Genomic DNA, 21,294 nt, shown 5'->3' with positions numbered 1-21,294 from the left:
CAATAGAAGTGGTACTACAGGTAATCCTCAATTTATGACCACAATTGGACATTGAGAAAAGTGGTTATTGTTAAGCGAGACCCCCCAGGTGACTGCTTCACTCAACTGCTACAAAAAAACAGTGTTGCTTTTTACAAGGAAAATTTCCAGTTAGAGGTATACAAGCATTGTAGTAGCTTTAATAGGTACACAAGGAATAAAGACCTCACACAAACAGTGAATCTGTTGGCCATCAAGGATGCTGCATGAAGACTTGCTGAGAGCCATCTCTTGGGAATTCAGGAAGATGTGGAGCTGCCAAATAATGGGAAAGCTCATACCCTGGAGCTGCCTACAGCCCCTCTTGAATATTGTTTCATAAAGTTTTAATCATGACCACTTCTTTAATCAGCCTTGGCTATTTAATAGTGTCCTTGCTGGTGGAGGTTATTAATTTTTATTATTTTTGTTTCAGGTTTATATCCCCACAGAACCTGAGAATGAGATTACACAAATTCCAAATTATATTCATATATTCACTCCTTGCTTTCACTCCAGGAAATTGTTTTCTTGGACATTTCTAAAGCAATGATTTTCTCCAGCTGCATGAATTCTGGCACCAGCCAGAATATTTTTAAAACGTGTGAAAGAAAAAACATCAGTTACGATTCCTTGCATACTTAAAATGCTTTATTACCTTTTTCTGCCGGACAAGAAATGCATCAATAAAAGTCCTCTGATTATTTTCATCAAACTCTTTGAGATTTTCAAGGAAAGTGGCCTCTATGAATTCATGGAACTCTTTTCGGTTATTCATTATTTTTTTACGAGCATCCAAAAGGAATCCCAATTTGGGAAACACATTATACATCTGAAACAGGATAGAATAATAAGAGAAGTAGCAAATTAACAGAGCTGAATACTATGAATATATTTTCTGATAGATATCTCAAAGCATTTTTATCCAAATAGGTTTGTTCCATAGTCTCCAAAATCAGCATCATTATCATCAAATATGAAATACGTGGGTGCTAAAGATATGATAAATCAAGTTTATTAATTAATTAAGATCCAAATCTCACAAATTAAACCTTAATAAACCCTAGGGGATGACATTTTTCTTCATATGAAAGATTACATTACCAACACAGAAGGGGTTCCTGCAAGGTGTAAATTTTCTTCAATTAACTCGATTAGTCTTAGAAGTGTAGCATCTTCATATTCAAATCTCTTGCCAAGTAAAAAAGAAACTATGATATTGGCGGCTGCAGCTTTCAGAATTATTGCTGGATCAAATGGCTTTCCTGGTCATGAGCAATAAATTAAGAAAGAATTGTGAAAGAAATCCCAGAATTAAACCTGTTCTTTGTCACCTTTAGATGGCTTATATATAGCATTTATCATAGAAACTAGTTTGTACTCTGCATAGAAGTTAGCAAGAGAACATAGATATATGAGCTAAAATTTACTGACAGTAACACAAAGAATAATTCTTTTAAAACCAGAAGTAACTCATCCTTTTAAAACCAGAAGTAATTACACATTAATGTAGTACTAGAGACATGCATCATTTGGAGTGAGAAGCAGTTACATTTCTGATGACAGGTAAAAAGGTGCAGCAGCATTCTAGTCCCTGTGTTCAGTGTGGAAATGGAAGAACAGCTAAAGATAGACCACGTTGCTGGCAGCATGAAAAATAAAATGAGTAACACCAAAGCTTTTAACAAATAAATCTAAGGCTTCAGAGCACAGTTTCCCTCTCTATAGTGAAGTCAGAGTTCCAGCTCTTCCCATCAGAGAGGAAGCTAACTTTTATCTACTTGTTTCTGCTGTTATTCAAAATGATTGTATTCCTTGCAAAATTTTACCATAAGATTTTTTAAGGACCTAACTCCCCACCCATCATTGCAGAAGTGTCATGTAATCTGGAACAGAGAGTACTGGACCATAAAGATAAACTGAAATTGTCAACAGAACTAATAGATACTAGACTTATAAAGGATGTACAGGTATTTTGATAGGTCAAAAGAATCATTAAACTTTACGTACCACTAATATCTCCCAAAACCAGAAAAAAATAAACTACCAATAACAATAAGGAAACTACAATCCATAAAAAAATCTATTTGGCGAAAAAACAAAACTAACTACGTAACTAACTTCAAAAACTGCTACAAAAACTTATGCCAACAAAGAAAGACTGAATGCACCAATTATCACATCAAGCAAGAGGAAAACCTTCTTTGCACAAAATCTATGCGCGCCTTCTATAATTTTGTAAACAACAAATTTAAAGACTCAAGATCCATCCCACCCCTAAAAGGACCAAATGACGAAGATTGTATTGACGAAACCGTTAAAGCCAATCTCTTTAACATGTTCTTTGGCTCAGTCTTTGTAAACAGCAACAACACATACCCAATATTTCTCAGTCATAATACAGACAATTACAAGGATTACGGTGATTTTATACATATTGATTTTACAGAAGACAATGTTGAAAAGGCAGTATGCAATCTAAAACCATCTCTATCTATTGGACCTGATGAACTATGTGCATACTTCTTAAAAAAGCTTTCCACTGCAATTGCAGAACCTCTAAGCATAACTTTTGAAAAATATTTCAGTGCCAGCTCCTTGCCCTACCAATGGTCACAAGCCATGGTCATCCCTATCTTCAAAAAGGGAGACCCTAGCCTAGTTGAAAATTACAGACCAATCTCTTTATGTTGCGTCACCTGCAAAGTCATGGAATCAATCATTAACTGATCTATTACCCTACACCTACAGACAAACAACCTACTTTCTAACAAACAATTTGGTTTCAGAAAAAAATTATCCTGTAATCTACAATTACTACATTGCAAAAACATAAGGACTACACATCTCGATCAGGGCAAAGCAATAGACACAGTTTACATAGACTTCTGTAAAGCTTTTGATTCAGCGGTACATGACAAATTACTTCTAAAACTAAAATCCTATGGCATTTTTGGACTCCTACATAAATGGATAGCTGCCTTCCTGTCAAATAGACAACAAGTGGTCAAAATAGGAAGTGCTTTATCAAATCCTGTACCTGTTAATAGTGGTGTTCCCCAAGGCACTGTTTTAGGTCCAACACTCTTCATACTTTACATAAATGACCTTTGTGATCATATTAAAAGCAACTGTGTTCTCTGCACTGATGATGTTAAACTATTCAACACCATCGACAATGCAACTACCCTTCAAAAAGACCTTGACTATGTGTCAGATTGGTCTAACAAGTGGCAACTTCAAATCGCAACCAACAAATGCTCTGTCTTGCACATTGGAAAAAAAAAATCAAAACATAAAATACAAATTAGATGCACATGACCTTATAGATGATCCTCACTCTGTCAAGGACCTTGGAGTACTCATTTCTAAAAATCTAAGTGCCAAAGCCCACTGTAACAACATTGCCAAAAAGGCATTAAGAGTTTTTTAACCTAATCTTGCATAACTTCTTCTCTGGTAATATTGTACTACTAACTAGAGCATACAAAACATTTGGTAGACCAATTCTCGAATATAGCTCATCTGTCTGGAACCCGCATTGCATATTGGACATAAATACAATTGATATTTTACGAGAAGAGTCCTCCATTCCTCTACCCACAATAAAATACCTTATGCCACCAGACTTCAGATTTGGGGCTTAGACAACTTAGAACTACGCCGACTTCAATCTGACCTAAGTACATAAAATTATCTACCACAATGTCCTACCTATCAATGACTACTTCAGCTTCAACCACAACAATACATGAGCAAATAATAGATACAAACTCAAAGTAAACCACTCCAAACTCGATTGCAGAAAATATGACTTCAATAACAGAGTGGTCAATGCCTGGAATGCACTACCTGATTCTGTGGTTTCTTCCCCAAACCCCCAAAACTTTAACCTTAAACTGTCTACTATTGACCTCACCCCATTCCTAAGAGGCCTGTAAGGGGCGTGCATAAGTGCACCAGCGTGCCTACTGTACCTGTCCTAATATGTTTTTTACTCTTACTCTTTTCTTGTATTCAAATTATGTTTATACTTTTACCTGTTATCTTATATATGCTTGACAAATAAATAAATAATAATAAATAATAATATTTCTCAGAAGATTTTGCAGCCACTATTTTGTCACTCTTTCTTAATGCAGTATTAATATTAAGGTGGAAGCTACCATAATAATTTCATTAAATACAGAGAAAGATGTTGATAATTTTTATTAGCCATATTCATGCTTCATTCTTTCAAAATTTGGTATGCCTGACATGTGGGATAAAAATAGGAGTTTATATATTGGTGATAGTTGCATATTATGTTCCACGGAATGAAGATAATAGAATTCTGAGCCATGAGTTTAAGAGGAAATTGTGCAATAATCTCAATGTGATCTTGTGGTGATAGGGAAAGTGTTAAAGGACAGGAATGCCTGGGTGGGAATGAATGAGAGGGCACAGGAAAGTGGATCACTTGTAGAGCCAAGAATTGTGGTGAATGGTGTTGGATTAGTGCTTAGGTTTTTAACTTATTCTACTTAATTGGATAACATGAGTATCACTGATTCAAAGCCTAGAGGAACAAGTAAGTCCAATTCCTAACACCTTTTCATACACAACAGCAGTGCTCATATTGGAAACAATTTATCCTTCTGTAAACTTCAATAGCTAATTTAGTATAACAATTCGTCATAAATAACAGTTATTGGCATATTTTTCTGAAAAGGTTCCTCTAGATCTTCTATACATAGATTGTCTTGAAAGATAACTGGTAAGTCTGTAGGACGGAATACCAACTCACCTTCATATGTCTCATATGTTTTTATCAAGACACTGCACTCTTCACTGATTTTGTCTTCAACAATCCTCTTGCCCATTCCATAATCCCGTAATGCAGATATTGAAAACTGCCGCATCTTTCTCCAGTTCTCACCATGAGCAAAAATAATACCTGGAGAAATAAATAAGAGGTCAAATTAGAAATAAGAGTTCAAGTCGAAGATCAGTTTGAACCAGGAAAATTCCACCATTATAATGCATATGTCTGAAGAGAATAAAAATTGAAGGGTATGGAAAGTGTTTATTTAATATTACTGTTTATTATTATTTACTTCTAGCATAGCAAATGCAGTGTTCATGCTCTCATCAGGTGGTTACTTAAGTGTGAAGTTTAAAGTTTAAGATGCCTATGATGAGTAAGGATTACAGTTCAGCATGTAAAAATACCCCTGGTGTCTCTTGCAAGGAGAAATTATTTATTTATTTATTTATTTATTTATTTATTTATTTATTTATTTATTTATTTAAAATTTATATACCGCCCTTCTCCCTGAGGACTCAGGACGGTGTACAGGCAAAGTAAAAACATAAACTACAAACATTAAAATACAATTAAAAAGATTTGGCCCCATAATTAAAAGCAATGACAAACCAATTAAAAACATTTTAAAAAGTGTTAGGCCAGCTCCGCTTGCTGAAAAAAGAAAGTTTTAAGGGCACGGCGGAAGGCACCGAGGTCTTGGATTCTCCTTATCTCTGGGGGCAGCTGATTCCAGAGGGTAGGTGCCCCCACAGAGAAGGCCCTCCCTCTGGGGGTCACCAGCCTACACTGTTTGGCTGATAGCACCCCGAGGAGGCCCTCTCTGTGGGAGCGCACAGGTCGATGGGATGCCGTCGGTAGCAGCAGGCGATCTCGAAGATATCTAGGTCCTATGCCATGGAGCACTTTAAAGATGATAACCAACACCTTGAAGCGCATCCGGAAGACCACTGGGAGCCAGTGCAGCTCACGCAGGAGAGGTGTTATATGGGAGCGCCATGCAGTTCCCGTAACTACCCACACGGCCGCATTCTGGACCAGTTGGAGCCTCCGGATGCCCTTCAAGGGGAGCCCCATTGCAGTAGTCCAGGCGAGAGGTGACGAGGGCATGAGTGACTGTGCACAGGGAATCCCGATCAAGAAAGGGCTGCAACTGGCGGATCAGGCGAACCTGACAAAATGTCCCCCTGGCTACAGCCGTCAGATGTTCCTCCAAGGACAGCTGCATATCCAGGAGGACTCCCAGATTGCGAGCCCTCTCCGAGGGGGCCAAAGACTCGCCCCCAATAGTCAGTGATGGAGTCAACTGACTATATCGGGATGCCGGGAACCACAATGCAATTCTCAAGAGTCACGCTTCGGTCTGCTGCCCGAACCCGCAATCCCCTTCCCGATTCCAAACATGGGGTGTGCAGAGACAAAAAAAAAGTGCACCGTGTTTCATGCGGCAGATCTGGCCAGGAGGAAAGAGAAGTTGAGTCTGCTGAGAAGGAGGACGGGGGCATGCGGCTCTGCAATGTGCAGAAAAACACTTTCAGGTGGCAGTGCTACAATCTCCTCCCTGAATCCAAAGCACTTCCCAGTTCCCCGCTGCACATTGCAGGGCAACTGGCTGCCACCTGAAGCGCGACTCTTGAGAATTGCATTGAGGAATCCGGGCAGCGATGGCTGGAAAGGAGGAAGGTTTCCCTTTAGGGGCTCCCATTCAGCTTGGCTTGGCTCCTGGGCGCAGAGAGGGCTTAGGCGGCGGCTCCTCACATTGCTGGGGAGTGAAGTCAGCATGGCCAGAGGGGTGACCAGCTGCAAATCGTGGCACCCGCCTTGTTCCCCGAAGCTGCAGGGCAGATTCCCCCCCCCAGACCATCCCGAAGAGGTTTGTTCCTCAGGCTGTGCTCTGTCCCTCCCCCCAGAGCATGCAAGGGGTCTCTTTGGGGGAAAGCGAGTAGTCCCTGCACCTCTCACTTGCAGGAGGAGGAGGAGGGCGGGGCCACCTTAAATGCTGGTAGGCAGAGGTAAAATACTTTTTTCCTTGTTTTCCTCCCCCAAAATTAAGGTGCGTCTTATACTCCGGTGCGTCTTATACATCAAAAAATACGGTATTTACAAAACTAAAGAAATTAGATACAGATGTGACTTGTTTACAAGAGGTTCATATAAAAAAAGGTTTCCAAAAATTATTAGAAAACAAGAAATTAGGAAGACTACATGTGTCACTATCACAACAGAAAAAAAGAGGAATTGCAGGAAGGAATTAAAGGAAAGAATAAATTCAGAATCAGTGTATGCAGATGATGAGGGCAGAATTTTGTTGATAAAATTAGATACGGAATATAAACAAATTCTATTAGTAGTAGTATATGCCCCCAACAAAAGTCAACAAGAATATTTCAAACAATTGCACAATAAAATAATAGAACAAGAAATAGAAAATGCATGTATAATAGGCGATTATAATGACATAGTTAGATAGTAAAAGAGACTATTATAGCAATAAGAAAAATAAAAAAAGAAGGAAATACTACCTAAAGAATTTTTTAATATGGTATCAGAATTAGGCCCAAGAGAAACCTGGAGAGAAATTTACAAAGAAGAAAAGCAATATACATACTATTCTCATCCGCATCAATCTTGGTCCAGGATTGATATGGCCTGGATGACAGAATTGCAATTAGAATTAGAAAAAATAGAAATAGGACTAAACGAGTGGGCGGACCATAATCTGATAATTATACATTGGAAAGGACAAAAAAGGTAAAAAAGGTGGACGTTAAATCAATACATACGTAAGGAGAAATAAGCAATTCCTGGAGAAAGAGATAGAAATTTTCTTAGAAGTAAACGAAAAGGAAGATACATCGGCTCAAAACCTTTGGGACACACTAAAAGCCTATATTAGAGGGGTGACGATTGCATATACGGCAAAAAGAAGAAGAAGAAGAAGAAGAAGGAGAAGGAGAAGGAGAAGGAGAAGGAGAAGGAGAAGGAGAAGGAGAAGGAGAAGGAGAAGGAGAAGGAGAAGAAGAAGAAGAAGAAGAAGAAGAAGAAGAAGAAGAAGAAGAAGAAGAAGAAGAAGAAGAAGAAGAAGAAGAAGAAGAAGAAGAAGAGGAAAAGAGAAAAGGTCCCAGCAAAATAAACTACAGGAAGAGTTTAAAAAATTAGAAGAAGACCTTCAGAAATACCCCCAAAATAAAAGAGTAAAAGAGGAAAGGAGAATAATTAAACACAAACTAAATTTGATAACCCAAGAAGTGGCATTTAAAATAAAGAGGGCAAAACAAAATTATTTTGAGCATGCAAACAAGGTGAGCAGGTGGTTAGCTTATAAGTTAAAAAAGGAAAATGATAAAAGAACGATACAACATTTGAAAGATGAGGAGGGGAAAATCCGATATAAAAGAGAAAACAAGAAACGAATAATATATACTTTCTTTTCCAAATTATATATGCAGGAAGAAATGATAGAAGCGGAAATTAAAGAATATCTAGAGAAAACAAATGTATGTAAATTTACGGAGGAACAGAAAGAAGTATTGAATAGACCAATCTCTGAAACAGAATTCGGAATTGCAATAAAAAGGCAAAAAAATAATAAGACACCAGGGCCAGATGGAATACCCATTGAGCTGTACAGGTGCATACAAAAGCAGATAGGAGGTTTTATGTTAGAAATATTCAATGAAGCACTACAGGAGAAAAATATACCCAAAACATGGACAGAAGCACTAATCACACTTATATATAAGGTGTCAGGCTTCGGTGCTACCTTAAATAAACTTCATTCTCAAACGCAAAGTCTCTAATGAATCACTTTTATTTAAGAATAGAAAAAATCCGACATTCCTGAACTCTGTTTGCAGCCAAACTGGCCCCTCCTTCCAACCCCCTCCTCTTCCGCTCTCCAACCCCAATGTCCCATTGGCCATCATGCAGATCCATCTCTACGTCCCGGCATGTTCTTTTCACAGGAATGTGCCCCCCACCCTCCGTCACCCAGGTAACACTATCTGTTGCATGCAGAAAACTAGGTAAAAGTTCATCTCAGCAATAAATCAACGCTTCTGCTCTCTGCTTCATTTCGTTCATGTCAGCGCTGGAAGAGAGCCTAATTTGGAACGCTGACATAAGGAGGACTCAGACCAGCAATTAGTACAAAATTACAGGCCTATCTCTTTATTGAATTCTGATTATAAAACTTATATGTCAATAATTGCTGAAAGGTTAAAAATGATTCTAAATAAACATATTCATTCGGATCAAAATGGTTTCTTGCCAGGACGACAAATTAGGAATAACACACGCACTATAATTGATATATTAGAATTTTATGAAGCACACCCAGAGAAACACGTTTCACTGGTTTTCCTTGATGCCCAAAATGTTTTTGATAATTTGAATTGGAGATTTATGATACAACAAATAAAAAAAATGGAATTTGGCTCAAAATTTGAAAAAATGATTGAAAAAATATATTCAAAACAAACTGCAAGAGTAATTATGAATCAAGATGTGACAGACGGATTTGAGATAACAAAAGGAGTGAGACAAGGATGTCCACTTTCCCCACTTCTCTTTATATTATCATTGGAACCACTCTTAAAAAAAATTAGGGAAGATCGAGAGATAAAAGGATTGACAATAAAAAATGAGGAGTACAAATTGCAAGCTTTTGCAGATGATATGGTCTTTATAATTGAGGAACCCCTAAAATCAGGCCCTAAATTGATTGAAAAAGTAGAAGAATTTGATGTAGTGTCAGGTTTAAAAATTAATAAAAATAAATCTGTTGCAATATTTTCAGGATCAGACTCAATAATGATAATAAGAGTTAGAGGTTTAAATATATTTCTCTTTTATTATAACAGGCATTCTATATTCACTGAATATTCACAGATAGAAGCAAGGAAAATGGTGAAGGTGGCTCCTTATATATACAAGGGGTGGAGCCAAGAATGGGAGTGGTGAATTATGAATACATTAGGAACCAAAGAATAAGTTAACCCCCGATGTCCCATATATACATTATTTACACATTAAGGAATAAGGCATTTACATCTCACAAATCCCCCTCTAAATGCCGGTTCGCTATACAACACCAATTACATTCAGATTCAGGACAATATAAGACATATAATTTTGATGTTAAATATTTGTGCTGTTTAGAAGGTAAAGGCTTCGTCAATATGTCAGCTAATTGTTCAGAGGTATCACAATGCACTGCTTTGATAAATCCATCTTGAGACAATTGTCTCACTTGCTTAAATTTTATATCTATATGCCTAGACCTTTGTCCAATGGCATCGGATCTGGATATTTCAATGGCTGCTTTATTATCTTCATGCATAACAAAAGGCAAAGCAGGTTTTTTCCAAACATCTGAAATCAAATCATTAAACCATACAAGGTTATTTGCAGCTTTGGACAAACAAACATATTCCGCTTCTGTGGTCGAAGTGGCTACCAGTTCTTGTTTACCAGTGTACCAGTAAACTGGACAGTCATTTAATAGAAAAATATAACCAGAAGTGCTCTTTCTGCATGATATATCTCCAGCCCAATCCGCATCTGCGTAACATGTAAGTTTTGGTTCTTTATCATTACTAGGTTCTAATACTAAGCAAAAGTCTAATGTACTTTTCAGATATCTTAGAATTCTTTTGACTGCTTCCCAATGATACATTGTTGGTTTGCTAACATATCTTGACAATAAGTTGAGTGGTAATGCAATATCTGGCCTGGTCCAATTAGATATATAAAGAAGTGAACCTATGACTGATCTATAAAATGTATTATCCTTGAATTCAGGGGAAGATTCATCAGTGTTTCTAAGGAAATCAGTTTGCATAGGAGTGTCACAGGGTTTGGCATTGTTTAAATTGCATTTGTTCAGAAGTTCAATGATTTTATCTTTCTGAGTAAGTTTGAATCCCCTTCTAGTTTTGTTAATTTGTACACCAAGGTATTTGTTTACTTTACCTAGAGATTTCAACGAGAAATGTTCGTTTAGCTTATTTACAAAGGTTTCTCTTCTCTCCTTGTGTTTTCCTATATATAAAATATCATCTACATAAATTAATACAAATTCAATATGATCATCACTCTTTTTTACAAAGAAACAGTTATCAGCAGTGGTAGCGTTGAAATCCATGGTCTTAAGTACTTTTACCAAGCAATCGTACCATCTTTTGCCAGATTGCTTTAATCCATATAGACTCTTGTTCAATAGCCAAATTTCATTCTTATTAGTGTATTGACTGTGTGGTGCTCTTACATATATTTCCTTATCTAGTTTTGCGTGTAAATACGCAGTCTGTATGTCATATTGAAATACATCAAGATTGAGTGCAGATGCCACTACTAGAGCTGTTTTAACACTCTCTGTTCTCACTGTGGGGGAGTATGTGTCAGTGTAGTCCTCCGGATATTTTTGTGCATAACCTTGTGCAACCAATCTAGCTTTGTATAGAGTATTGCCTCCTTCTAGATTCTTAATTTTATAAATCCACCTGGTACCTATAATCGTTTTATCTTTAGGTGCAATCGCAGGTGTAAACACATTTAATCCTTGCAAACTTTCCATCTCTTTTTTCATAGCTAGTTCCCATTTTTCTTTTTCTTCACGAGGGAGTTTTAATACTTCCTCATATGTATTAGGTGTCATTTGTTCACCATCCATATGCATTATGTAATCTCTGTATTTATTTGGTACTTGATTTCTATTGTTTCTAATAGCTCTTTCGGGTTTGCTATGGTTATCATGCAAATATCTTGCTTCCTTTTTTGTTAATGTGTCTGTCTTTATTTTGTGCTGACTATTTGTCCAAGTTTTGGTTTTGTTTTTATTTTTGTTGATATTTTGATTTTCTATTGTCCCTTTCTCACAAGATTTTGTATCTTTGCATTTATTTGGAAATATCTCATTAAGATGTAATTTAGACCAATTGGCCTGTTCATGGAACACAGCTGTTCTGGAGACTATAAATTTGTTATTATTATCAATGAATCTGTACCCTTTGGTGCCAGTTTCATATCCCATAAATCTTAATCTTCTGGATACGTTTTCTCCCTTTCTTCTCAACTGCTTAGGTATGTGTACGTCTGCAGTGACTCCAAATATATGCATGTGTGCTAATTTGGGTTTCCTATTATACATCACCTCATATGGTGTTTTATTCACAATACTGGACCAGGTTCTATTTTGAGTGTAATTTGAATAATGTAAGGCCTCTGACCAAAATTGTTTGCCTAAACCAGCATCCTCTAATGTGCACCTAATCATGGTTTGTAGTGTGGAATTCTTTCTCTCTGCAATCCCGTTTTGGAACGCAGAAAATGGACTAGACGTGAAATGTAGCATTCCTCTATCCTTTAACCATTGGGAGAATTCTTTAGACATGAATTCACATCCCCTATCTGTCATAATTTGTTTTATTCTGATATTATGTTGTGTTTCTATGCGTTTGTAGAATTCCTTAAATTTCTGAAAGGTTTCATCCTTGTGTTTTAATGTGTAAACAAAACCATAGCGACTGTAATCGTCTACTATTGTTAGGAAGTAACGTTTTCTATAAGTGATTGATGGAGTTAATGGACCAACTAGGTCCATATGTACTAAGTCAAAAATTTTGTTAGTTGATCTGTTGGATTTTTTTGGTCTGGGACTAGTTTTTAGTTTAGTGGATTTACATACTGAGCATTCCAAATAATTTTCACAATTTTTTATTTTGACACCTTCTGCGTGTTCAGTCATTTTTTGTACTACAGGAAAACTTGCATGTCCTAACTTCCTATGCAAGATGTGAGCACACTCATCATGAATTGGTTTACCTATTCTTGGTTTCTTCTCATTGTGTGTATTTGCGTGATCATGAGATATTTTACATTCATCATTGTCACTGTTACTAACATTTTCATCATCTGCCTCAATACAATCTTCCATATTTGAATCAATGTTATGTAACCATCTTTCTTTTGTTATTAGATAGGGTAGGCCTCCTTTAATCATCACAGTGCCTACATTTGTTTTGTCCTTCTCTAAAGTTGCTTTCCCCTTTGAGAAAACTATATTGATGTCAGAATCTCTGCTTAGTTTTATGGCACTTAGTATGTTATGAGGTATTTCTGGAATTAACAATACCCCCTCTATTTTTCCTAGGCCAGGCAAGGTCACGTTTCCTCTGCCTAATACTTGAACCTTTTCTTGATTAGCTACCTTTATTACAAATTTATCTTCTGTAAATGAAGACAATATATTTTTGTTATTAGTGGTGTGGTTGGTTGCCCCAGAATCAATAAGCCAATTATTGTTCTCATTTTGTTGTGTTTTAGTGCTGTCTTGTTTATTTAGTCCATTCAGTGAACCAGATTTTCTCTCTTTTGAATTTTCTCTACCCCCTCTACTATCTCTGTAATTTGGTGGGCTTCTATATTTATGTCTATCTGTGGAAGACTGTCTATAATTGTATTTGCTCCTATACTCTGACCTATGTCTCTCCTTTGAGATTTTGGGACAGTCTCTTCTATTGTGTTCCCTGGACCCACAATTATGGCATTTAAAAGCTTCATTGTATTTTTCCTGGAAAACTACCTTCCTAAAAGATTTGTGTTCTGTGTGATTGCTGGAACGATTTTTTCTTGAATTGTCTTCTGCTATCAATTTGTTAGATAGACTTTCTATGGATAAATATCCTAGATTGATGGTGTCTAAGTGTGACATAAAACTGTCCCATGATGAATCAAGTGAATTGATAATAACACTTTTCATTGTTTGATCTGAAATCACTTCCCCCCTCAAATGCAGCTCAGCTCTTATTTTGTTTAGAGATATCAAATGCTCACTTATGGAAACCCCTGGTTTTACTCTGGAAGAAAAGAAATCCTTAGACATTCTTGTAGTGGTAGCTACACTATCGCTGTGAAACAGATTAAACATGCATTGAATTATTTCTGAAACAGTTAGGTTTGGTTTGATGCTATGATACATTGTAGGAGACACGCTAGATATTATTAAGAAAAATGCTCTATGATGTAAACAATCTATTTTTAAAGTCCAAGGTCTTCTTGGAGGACTAGTGATAAAGAATAGCAAATTTTCTTTCATAAAGACAACCTGGAGCTGTTGATACCATTCTTGCAAATTAATGCCATCAACTCTAAGTTTTGGGAAGTCACTGGGTAAGTTTCCCACATTATTTTGTTCATTACTTACAACCTGAGGTAGTCCGTGGTCTCGCAAGTGCAGGAAATTGCAAAACGGCATGGGGATGCTCGCAACGAGTCTGCGCGGTTCTCTGGCCAGTTCAAGTCTTTCCGGACCGTCTACGTAGTTTCGCACATGCGCGTTGCTCATTTCTTCTTTGGCGTCGTCGTGGAAGGTTCTCTCCATTGCAGCTCGCTCGCTCCGCTCCTCTTCAGACGAGTCGGTTTCTGGCTCGGTTTTAGGAGTTTTGATGGCGGCGACTGCTCTTTTCTTTCTTTTGTGTGCGTTGGTACTTGATCCGGTCTGCGGTGTAGGGCGGAATCGACATGGCTCTCTGGGCTCGGGCGTCGTCGCTCTCGAAGTCAGGATGGGAGCGTGCAGGTCTTGAGGTATCGGCTTGTTCTCTAGCTTCTTCGTTGTCGCTTTGGAAATTTTTAATTTTGGCCCAAATGCAGCAAAAAGCGTCTTCATTGCTGACTTTACTTGGGATTTCGTTAAGTCGTCTTCGCTTTCTGATTCTGGTTCTTCTGAAGAGTTTGAATCTTCCTTTTCGCTTTCGTTGTCTGATAACGTTTTTCGCGCCAGAAATTTTGAACTGAGCATTTTGATTGGCTCTGCTTCGCTCACTTTGGAGGCTTGTTGGAACCAAGATGGCTGCCATTCAAAATTTCGCGCGGGATCACATCTTTTCTTTTTCATAACGACTTTCTCTGTAGTCATATCACTCACAGTTTTTTGGTCTTTGGGTTTCTCTTTAGCAATGTTTTTCTCTCTCGCTGCTCCGCTGTTTTTCAGCATTTCTTGGAGATTCGCGATGAGGCTTTCATCATTCTTCTGGCTTTTTAATAGTTTTAATATCTCTGACCTGAGTTCGTTATTTTCTATTTCGATTTCCTCCTGGTCATTATTTTCATTTATTAGTTCTTCTTCTTCAGTGGTGTATTCTTCGGATTCTCTCGAAATCGCGTTTGTGGATTCGTTGATTATTTCTTGTTCAGTTTCTATTTCTTTGCTGTAGGCCCTGGTGTTGGGCCTATCTTTCTTAGACATCTTTAAGTATTTATTGAGTCAATTAACCATCCTCTGCTACCAGCTTGTTGCAATATTTTCAGGATCAGACTCAATAATGATAATAAGAGTTAGAGGTTTAAATATATTTCTCTTTTATTATAACAGGCATTCTATATTCACTGAATATTCACAGATAGAAGCAAGGAAAATGGTGAAGGTGGCTCCTTATATATACAAGGGGTGGAGCCAAGAATGGGAGTGGTGAATTATGAATACATTAGGAACCAAAGAATAAGTTAACCCCCGATGTCCCATATATACATTATTTACACATTAAGGAATAAGGCATTTACATCTCACAAAATCCAAAATGTTAACCAAAAAGGAAAATTATGACAAATTAATAAGATTTGGAAAATTGGAAAAATCTTCAAATTTCATGGATGGGAAGAGTGGCGGCAATAAAAATGAATATCCTGCCCAAAATTTTATTCCTCTTCCAGGTTATATCGATAAAATTAGAAAAAAGTTTTTTTGATTTATTAAACAGATTGACCTCAAAATTTATATGGCAAGAGAGAAAATCTAGAATTAGATTAAAAACACTACAAGATACCAGGGACAGAGGAGGAGTAGCATTTCTGGATTGGGAGACTTATTACCAAGCAGCATGCCTAGCATGGTTAAAGGAATGGATGGGAAATAAAAGAATTTTAACAATAGAAGGACACAATTTACAAACAGGATGGCATGCATTTCTATGGGGTGAAAAGTATAAAACCCATGGATATTTTAGAAGGCATATAATTAGAAATTCACTATTATTAATTTGGCATAAAATCAAAAAGCAACACTATATAAGAATTCCGTTTTGGATCTCTCCCAATGAAACATTAAGGCACCCAAATTTAGTAAACTGGACTGAAATAATTAGATACAGGGATATATTAAATGATTCGCGAAAATTAAAAACAAAACAAGAATTGGAACAGGATTTGAATAGGGAAGTTGAATGGTGGACGTACTTACAAATAAGATCAAAATACTTAGAAGATACAAAAATAGATCAGGTACAATTGGAGCAAAATGAACTGGATAAAATTATATATCTAGATCCGTTCCAGTCAGGTTTCAGGCCTGGGTACAGCACCGAAACGGCATTGGTCACATTGGTTGATGATCTCTGGAGGGCTCAGGATAGGGGCTGTTCCTCTATCCTGGTCCCATTAGATCTCTCAGCGGCTTTTGATACCATCGACCATGGTATCATGCTGCGCCGGTTGGAGGGGTTGGGGGTAGGGGGCACTGTGTTGCTGTGGTTCTCCTCCTTCCTCTCTGACCGGTCACAGTCAGTGTTGGCAGGGGGCAGAGGTCAACCCCGAAGCGCCTTGTGTGTGGGGTGCCGCAAGGGTCGGTCCACTCGTCCCTTCTGTTCAACATTTATGTGAAGCTGCTGGGTGACATCATCTGTGGTTTCGGGGTGAAGTTCCATCAGTATGTTGATGGTACTCAGCTGTACATCTCCACCCCGGACCACCCCAATGATGCCCTTGACATGATGTGCCTGGAGGCTGTGCGGATCTGGATGGGGAGGAACAGGCTCAGACTCAACCCTTCCAAGACTGAGTGGCTGTGGCTCCCGGCGTCCCGGTATAGCCAGCTGATGCCATCGCTGACTATTGGGGGTGAGTCGTTGGCCCCCATGGAGAGGGCTTGCAACTTGGGTGTCCTCCTGGATGCACGGCTTAGAAGAGCATGTGATGGCTGTGGCCAGGGGGGCCTTCTATCAGGTTCGCCTGATTTGCCAGTTGCATCCCTTTCTGGACCGGTACTCCTTGCGCATGGTCACTCATGCCTTGTCACTTCCCTCCTGGACTACTGTAATGCTCTCTACATGGGGCTCCCCTTGAAGAGCACCCGGAGGCTCCAACTGGTCCAGAATGTGGCCGCGCGGGTGATTGTGGGAGCGACATGGTGCTCCCATGTAACACCTCTCCTGCGTGAGCTGCACTGACTTCTGGTGGTCTTCCGGGTGCGATTCAAGGTGTTGGTTACCATCTTCAGAGCGCTCCATGGCTTAGGACCTGGGTACTTACAAGACCGCCTGCTGCTACCAATAGCCTCCCACCAGCCAGTACGCTCCCACAGAGAAGGGCTTCTCCAGGTGCCATTGGTCAAACAATGTCGACTGGTGACCCCCAGGGGGAGAGCCTTCTCTGTGGGGGCACCTGCCCTCTGGAATGAACTGCCCCCATCCCTAGGGGGGGACTAGCGGTATATAAATTCAAATATAAATAAATAAATAAATACGGAGGATTCCCAACTTGCACACCTTTCGCCGTGCCCTCAAAACGTTTTTATTCCAACAAGCCAGGCTGGCCTAATTTTTTAACTTTTTTAATTTTTTTAAATTTTAAAACGGGTGTTTTATTTGGGCCAAATTATTTAATATGCTCTTAAATTGTTTTTAAATTTTATATTTGTGTGCTTTTACTTTTGGCTGTACACTGCCCTGAGTCCTTCAGGAGAAGGGCGGTATATAAATTGGAATAATAAATAAAATAAATAAATATGGGAGGGAACAAAAATTAATTAGTAAAATTTATAAATTTTTATTACAGTATAAAATGGAAGAGAAAATAGTGAAAGATACTATGTTTAAATGGACAAGGAATTTCAATCATGTAATAGAATTAGAGAAGTGGGAAAAATGTGGAGAACAAATATGAAATTGACAATATTAAGGCATACAAGGAAAACCAGATGAAAATGTTTCATAGATGGCACTTTCCACCAGCTAGAATAGTGAAAATGTTCCCTAGTAATTCATCGAAATGTTGGAAATGTAAGAATAACTATGGAACTTATTATCATCTCTGGTGGACCTGCCCAGTGGCGAAGAAATTCTAGGCGAAAGTTAAAAAGTGGATAGAGGAAATAATTCAGAATTCAATAAAGGGAGAACCTGAGCAGTTTCTACTAGGAATTTCCATAGAAAACGATACTAAGGAAATATATTATTTAATATTACATATACTGACAGCAGCCTGCAAAATTGAAAGAAGGAAAACTTACCATCAGAAAAAGATTTAATTAGGAAAATCTTAGAGTGTGTAGAGATGGATAAATTAACAAAAGAAATCAAGGAGAAAGAGGATACAGAATATTACAAAGTGTGATGTAGGTGGTATGAATAATTGGAGAATAGGAAAAATGAGAAAGAGGAATAAAGGAGAGAGGGGAGAAGAAATGTTGTAGATCAAAGTACAATTTAGACGAAAGAAAGAATGATGGAAAATAAATTGTTGAATAAGATAAAGTTAAAATGTGTCTGAATAGATGTAAATAGTAAGAAAGGATCACTTTGAAGTAGCTGTAGGGAAAAGTGATATATATATATAAATGTGTGTTTGTGTCTTGTTTTTAATGTTTTCAAAATAAAAAAACTTTTAAAACAAAAAATACTTTTTACTACCATTTATTACCATCATATTTTCATTGTATTTCCAAGTGAGCTGTACATAATATTGATTAGAACTTTGCAAGGAGCGTCACCTGCAATCTAGAATAAACAACTTACCAAAACCCTTTGCATAGACCTCAGAAATGGGGACAATAGCTCTCTCTGCAAATGCCTCTGCCTGGTTCACCAAAGCCTCTTTGACCGTCTCATAGCCAGTCAGCACCACCATTTCCAGGCATCCCATTTGAAGACGGAAAACGGAACCATATTCTTTTGACAACTGGAATTCAGCAGATGAAAAATGAGAGGCAGTTCTGATCCACAATTAGTCTCACATAAGGAAAATTCTGTTACAAGTCATGTCTCACAAATCCGAGATTGAAGTATTTCTTCCTTTCTTTTATGTTTTAAGTTATAATACTGTTGTTGTTGTTTTTTTAAAAAAACAAGCATACAAATAGTATTGTCCATTGGATACTCATGACAGAATTTGGTCACGTTTTGGAAATTTTAAAGAAGTTAGCTATGCAGGAAGAACATTTTCAATAATAACAATTTCTGATATATTAATTTCTATCCTTCCATGCAACACCATTCTTGATCCACTGCACACAACATGGCACATTGACTGCTCAGCTGTGCATAAGCGCTAACACCTCAAGAAAATGAAACAGTTTTAAGAAATGCCTATAAAATAAAATGCCAGCAGTTATTCCCAGATCCTTCCTGTGTCTAAATCAGGAAACTTCTGGTGCTTTGTAATCTTTCCTAAAGTGACAGGAAGAGACTGATACCATCGCCTTCTAAAGCAGGGAAAGTCTGACTTCCAAGCTACAGAGTTGTTCTTCAAGTACCACATATTCATTACGTTATTATTCATTTATGTTGGACTTGATGTGGTATGTTATTTTCCTCAGCTGCTGCAGAACCCTCTCTACTGTCTTTCATTGTTACTGAAGGTTGCTAGCATATCTCTTTAATTCTAAAGGACAAGACAGAGCTGATAGGGGTCTTCCAATCCAAATGGTTTGGAAGAATTAGCTACTTACAACAAAAACAGGGATTCGCTTAAAAATGACGTGGAGTACTTTATCAATATATTTGCTTCTGTCTTGAAACATTATGTCTACCACTCATTCCTTCCCAATAATCCTGTTTACAAATGTCTCCATTTATGCTGTAGAAATGGGAACTTTAAACTACCTCACATGTTCAGCAATGAACTGATATTATCAATGGACGAAGGATTTTTTTTAATGCAGTCTGTAATGACACCATTTATCACATATTCTCTCATTTTACCATGTAATCTATCTGACATGTGATAGATTAATATGCATAAAAGCAACAATCTCATCTCCTTCTATATAACTGCAACACTTTGAATTTATTTTAAATATAATATATCAGAATTTAAAGAAATCTAGTGCAAAAACCCATGTAATTATTTTAAAAATACTGACAGTTATTTTTTTCCCCACATATTTCATGCACCTTTGTAAAATCTTCAAAATTTTAAAGCAAGCTGCAAATTCTTGGCGGGGGGAGGGAAGATATTTCCAAACCTTTAATTATTTGAACCTTGTCATATTTAAGCTGGAATTAAAATCCTGTGAATAAGATTCAAAAGTATGTTTTTCACTCAGCTGATTTGGAAAAGTTCTCTGGAACAGGAAATAACAGCCAAAATTTTTGAACAATGGGCATTTCACTAAGAATATATCTTATTAAAATATGTTAACCTACAGATTATTATATTAATACAGATATCAATGTAAGATTTTTACATTTTCCTTCCTCTACATAGTCATAGGCAATTTCAATCACCCTTTCAAGTTTCAGATAAACAATTAAAAAAATCGTATAAACAAATATTTTTGTTTGTATAATCCTTGCAGCATATATAAACAAATGCAAACATCAAGTTAACGTCCTTTTTATACATTTCCATAGACTCCATAAAACCAACAGGGAGCATATCAATCTCTTCCAGTTAACTGGATAACCTGATAAATTGCTAAACTTTTATATCAACATCAGTACACTTTGGCAAAGAACATTCATAGTTGTTAATCATCAGGTTTACCTTTATCATTGTCTTAAAAGGCCTCTTGAAATCCATTATGTGCAGATTTCCCAAAATGGGTATTGTCCTGGGTCCAGGTGGAAGCTTTTGGGAGCTGTTACTCTGGGAACTACTCATTTTGAAAAGGAATAAAACTGTAAGAATGAATAGTAATAATAATAATAAAACAAGTCCAATCCAAGCCATTTCCTTTCAGAAGCAGTTTTCAGTAACAATTATAATGAAATCTGCAAACTGAAATAATACAAACATTCAAACTATTGCACTAAGCAGAAACTCAGCTAGTGTTTCTACTGAATCATCAGACTGCCCCTTATGCTAAATCACTTCCAACCTTGCCTTGGTTTTCTATCTCCTCCTTAGGAATTTGATTTATAATTGATTGTTTACCATTCGCTCTCTTATGGTGTGGGTGGTGCTTATCCTTAAATGAAGGCATTGCAAAACAGATTCAAACTTCTTTGAACTGCCCAGCAATCCAATACTTGAAACACCTTTTGGATTATGAAATCCTCTTGTTCGTTAACAAGATTACAGATAAGGAATCCAGAAAATGGAATAATTTAGTCCATTAATGTTCTGGATCCAAAGAGCAACAGGACATATCTCCTTGAGTAATTATTCAGCTGATATTTTTACACAATTCTAGATAATTTCCCGTTTCTGCCCAATCAACTGAGAAGGAAATGGGGCCTTTTTTCCATTTTCTGCTTGAT

At 37.4% G+C, this 21,294-nt stretch overlaps 1 protein-coding gene across 1 annotated transcript in view; it reads right to left on the bottom strand.

The window, feature by feature from the left end:
• Positions 1 to 20,764, bottom strand: part of LOC139309039 (cytochrome P450 2K1-like) — a 63,459-nt gene extending 42,695 nt beyond the window's left edge. The window contains exons 1-5 of the mRNA XM_070933102.1: positions 20,579 to 20,764; positions 18,610 to 18,772; positions 4,805 to 4,954; positions 1,123 to 1,283; positions 677 to 850 (exon numbers count right to left, since the gene is read on the bottom strand). Coding sequence (XP_070789203.1) covers positions 677 to 850; positions 1,123 to 1,283; positions 4,805 to 4,954; positions 18,610 to 18,772; positions 20,579 to 20,764 — 834 coding nt within the window. The remainder of the gene's footprint in view (positions 1 to 676; positions 851 to 1,122; positions 1,284 to 4,804; positions 4,955 to 18,609; positions 18,773 to 20,578) is intronic.
• Between the last annotated feature and the right edge of the window lie 530 nt (positions 20,765 to 21,294).

The sequence above is a fragment of the Pituophis catenifer genome, unplaced genomic scaffold, assembly GCF_029215685.1.
Source record: "Pituophis catenifer annectens isolate HBS135680 unplaced genomic scaffold, rPitCat1.0.hap2 SCAF_1, whole genome shotgun sequence".
In the NCBI taxonomy this organism is placed as follows: Eukaryota; Metazoa; Chordata; class Lepidosauria; order Squamata; family Colubridae; genus Pituophis; species Pituophis catenifer.
The sequence above is the reverse complement of the archived record's forward strand: the minus strand, read 5'-3'. Positions and strand labels throughout refer to the sequence as shown.